The sequence below is a fragment of the Suillus paluster genome (genome assembly GCF_016628075.1).
Source record: "Suillus paluster strain FC165 chromosome Unknown EDB91scaffold_13, whole genome shotgun sequence".
Lineage (NCBI taxonomy): Eukaryota > Fungi > Basidiomycota > Agaricomycetes > Boletales > Suillaceae > Suillus > Suillus paluster.
The window spans coordinates 5,123-8,877 of NW_024537573.1; the positions used below are offsets into that span (position 1 = coordinate 5,123).

At 46.3% G+C, this 3,755-nt stretch overlaps 1 protein-coding gene across 1 annotated transcript; it reads right to left on the minus strand.

Moving 5' to 3' along the window:
* Positions 1 to 1,070: 1,070 nt before the first annotated feature.
* On the minus strand, positions 1,071 to 2,823 carry EDB91DRAFT_1049606 (MFS general substrate transporter; the record flags this gene model as incomplete). The annotated part of the gene is made up of 7 exons (XM_041313473.1): positions 1,071 to 1,324; positions 1,379 to 1,877; positions 1,927 to 2,083; positions 2,137 to 2,271; positions 2,321 to 2,481; positions 2,549 to 2,614; positions 2,674 to 2,823. The coding sequence occupies 7 exons, from the start codon at positions 2,821 to 2,823 to the stop codon at positions 1,071 to 1,073; spliced, it is 1,422 nt and encodes a 473-aa protein (XP_041179507.1).
* Between the last annotated feature and the right edge of the window lie 932 nt (positions 2,824 to 3,755).

The window sequence follows — 3,755 nt, forward strand, 5'->3', positions numbered from 1 at the left end:
GAAGAAGAACAGGAGATCAAAGCCATAGTTGGTCATCGAGGCTCCACCTCACACAGATATTATAATGTAAAGTGGAAGGGATTCCCGAGCTCCGAGAACGAATGGATGACAGAGAAACAAATGGGTAACACTTCCAATATTCTTCTCTCTTACAAAACCGTGCATTGTCTTTGATTTCTTTTCTCTTTTTGTAGTATTCATGGACTACTACCCTTACAATGGGGGTAATGTTATGGTTCTCTTTTCCCTTGCTTACTAAACCTTCTATGACCTTCCATCTCATTCTATCATACGATTCTCTTCCTCTTTTTCTCATTCGCTGTTGTCTTATTGTATGACTTTCTCCTTTCTTTATTATATTCAGACTCCGCTTTAACTCTCTTATTTAAACCGTCATCTTACCTTTGTACTCTTTAACTTGACCTACACAGACCATGGCCTGCAATTCACTGCTTCACTCGCACAACTTAACACTAGGGTGTTACTAGACTTTCGACTATTGTTTCTGCTAAGACTGTCTGACAATGCTGAGCGTAACAGCCTCTCTCACACAGGAGGGATGGATTATAGGTCCTGAAGGCCAGCTTCTCCTGTAGATCCCAGGCCACTTCCATCCGACCGTCTGTGCCCACAACATGCTGGTGATACCTAATGGTGCTGTACCGTTGGATTTAAGTCGTTTTGTACATGGCACATCAAGGTAGAAGTGTCAGAACACGCCCAGACGATTCACATATTACTCAATTCTGCCTATTGCACATATTTCTAAAGTCACTTCTCCTTCGTTAGATTGCATGTCTAAAATGTGCAGCAGGAACGGCAGACCGGTGGAGGCTTGCCTCACCGGGGCATTCATGAATATAAAGGTGCAGGGGGACACGGGTCCCCACAACTAGATTGTACTGTCTTATATAGAGTATTGCTGTCAAAGGCACAGCATGGGCACAAGTTGAAGTGGTAGCATTCGCAGTATGTGACATGATGTGCTGTGTGAGAATTGACGTGTCCATTGAAGTTTCTGGGTACTCATGCATGCTAAAGTGGTGAAGCGCGACAGAGGTACTGACCTTTCACTCGTCCCTGTCTTGTACTTCATCTGGCAACTGCGACCCCAGCCATCTCAATGCACCAGCCATCACAATCAAGACGACATATACTGCGTTTCCTGAGAGAAGATTGTGTTCCTTTGACAAAGCAAAGAGCGAAGTCGCCAAGGCGGGCCCAATGGCACGAGCTACCGACGCAGAGGTTTGGCCAAGGCCGTTAATAGCACCAAGAACATTTTTTGTAGGGGCAGAGGCTGTGACAAACAAAAAGACAGTCCCTGTAATTAAGTGGGTTACTTGTAATGACAATACATTTTCATTGCAGCACGCACCAAATGCCATATCCCATATGACTGTCAGAACTAGTTGTACAAGCAAGGAAAACGTGATTGTATGATCAACCACCCCTCTTGTGTGCACAAGCCATGACATTATCGGAAACATAACCATGGCTGGTGCGAATAACGACACTGACACACAGAATAGACACTTTGGACCGAGCCAATTGACGATTTTGGCGAAGAACAATGCTTGAAATATACCATCCACTATCCCCAAGACCGCCAGCCACGAACCAATAGTAGAAGGAGAAAATCCAAGGCCGCCAAGATAGGTCGGCGTCGACATGAACAGAGGCATGAGAGCCCTGAGAGAAACGTCAAGGAAGGCGAGCATGGCGAAGTTTGCAATTGGGATAACAATGCTAGGTGTGAGCAGAGATCGCAAGGGCATATCTGCCATGGATTTTTTAGCAAGTGCTTCTCTGTCGGCATCGCTTGAAACGCCGAGCGTAGTTGATGCCAACTTTGGTCGGCGCTTTGTTGATAATGTCTGATGATTGTGAGTGATGTGTATGATAAGACAGGTATGTAGGACCCACTTCTTCTAAAAAGAGTGACTGTACTAAAATGACCACGACGAACAGACAGGCAGCCACTGCACAAGGCAGAAAGTATGGGTATTTTCCCCAAAATGGATTGGCAAATAATGCAGGCCAATGATCTTGCGGTCGCGCGAGCGTTCCGCCCATTAAAGGACTGACGTACGAATTTAATCATTTGCCATCTCCACAGCCAATAGTCCCACTTACCCAAGGCAGAATCCAATACTCCAGACGATCGGGATCAACGCAAATCCCTGAGCCATATTTGTCGAGTCCGTCAATTCTGCCATCATGGTTTTCATAACTCCAACGTTGCCATTCAGAACACCGCACATGCAGCGGCTAGAGAAACCATCTCAGTATTGCGTATCTCGTTCAGCTGAAGACATACCTAATGACAAGGCTCCAGAAGGTCGTCGAGAGGCCGAAACACAGTATCGAAATACAAGCTCCTGATAGTCCAACTAGTAGCACCGGCTTACGCCCGACGCGGTCAGACACCCGACTCCACTTCAGCACTGTCAGTGCCTGCGCGACGAAAAACAAAGACTCCTGCCGATCACATCCGATAGGTCATGATAAGCAAACCGTTCTCGTAAGTTGTAATCTCGACACTTACAATGATTCCAGCATAATATCCTACAGCCGCATCGTTCCCTCCAGTGATTCCAAGTTCTCTGATAAGCTGAGAGCGAAACGATATCAAACACATATGTCGGAGAAAATGGCATTGTGAAGTCATACCTGATTGATGTACGGGAATATAGACGTCAAGGCGATGGGTTCTGCAAGTTGCATCATCATGAGTATGCCTATCTGGAGTTTTGGAAGAGGCGTTTTAGGTTTTTTCAAGCGCCTTGGAGGGATCAGAGGCGTGGTCTCGTTTGCTATCATGAGAGGAGAATCGGAGGTATCCATTCTGACTAGTCAGGGGAGAGAGCCTTGCGAGTCCAGAGGCAGATGCAGCAAACCACCTTGATATGGCACGAAAACACGAATCTGTGTTTATAACCTGCGCATTTCAACACGGTCAATTGTCGAAACGATATTATGTCAAGTCAAGACATTTTTGTGAAGCGACATACCGGACTGTCTGGGAACAGCCGGGAACGGGAAAAAATTGCGGCGCGAGCTATCCGTGTTTCTAGGTTGAGCGTAGTGCCAGCGATACATAGTACCTGCTCAAATCGATCAGCGATCAACGGCTCTTGATAAGTATTTATCCGATGATAACAAACTTGAAACAAGCAAGTCGCTGCTCGTGAGCGTTAGAAATAGATAAAAACGCACGAACAATTAGGAATGTATTACAACATGGCTGCCGTTATTTGAGTAAGTGAGATAGTAGTTGTGGAGTCTGGACGGTGTTTCGAATAGATTCGCGAATCGCAACTGAGATGTCATGCACCTATAAGTCAACTGTAAGTTGCAGGTTCCGGAAAGCCTCTATTTTCTCAGTGCCTAGGCATCCAATGAAGAGAAACAGTACCTCGATTAATATTGAAGTGTCCTATTTCAAGTTGATTACGCTGTAGGCTGCCCTGGGCTCGGCCAGCGCGCATGCGTACACTGTTCAACCAGCAGGGATGCCATGATTGTCGGAAGAGATATCATCCTGCCATGACGTCAGCCACTTCCAGAAGCGAGTCTCTGGGAGTATGGTGGATGGCTTGACGCGGGTGCAGTGATATATCATATCGCGCAACCACTAATGAGGCTTGTCCCTAGTTCACCCTTTCACTTGCAAGTTTTCGCCCAGTGTGGCCTCTCGAATACTAAAGTGTCACCTCGTCGCACTGTAAAAATATCTGAAATACGGTTTGTTC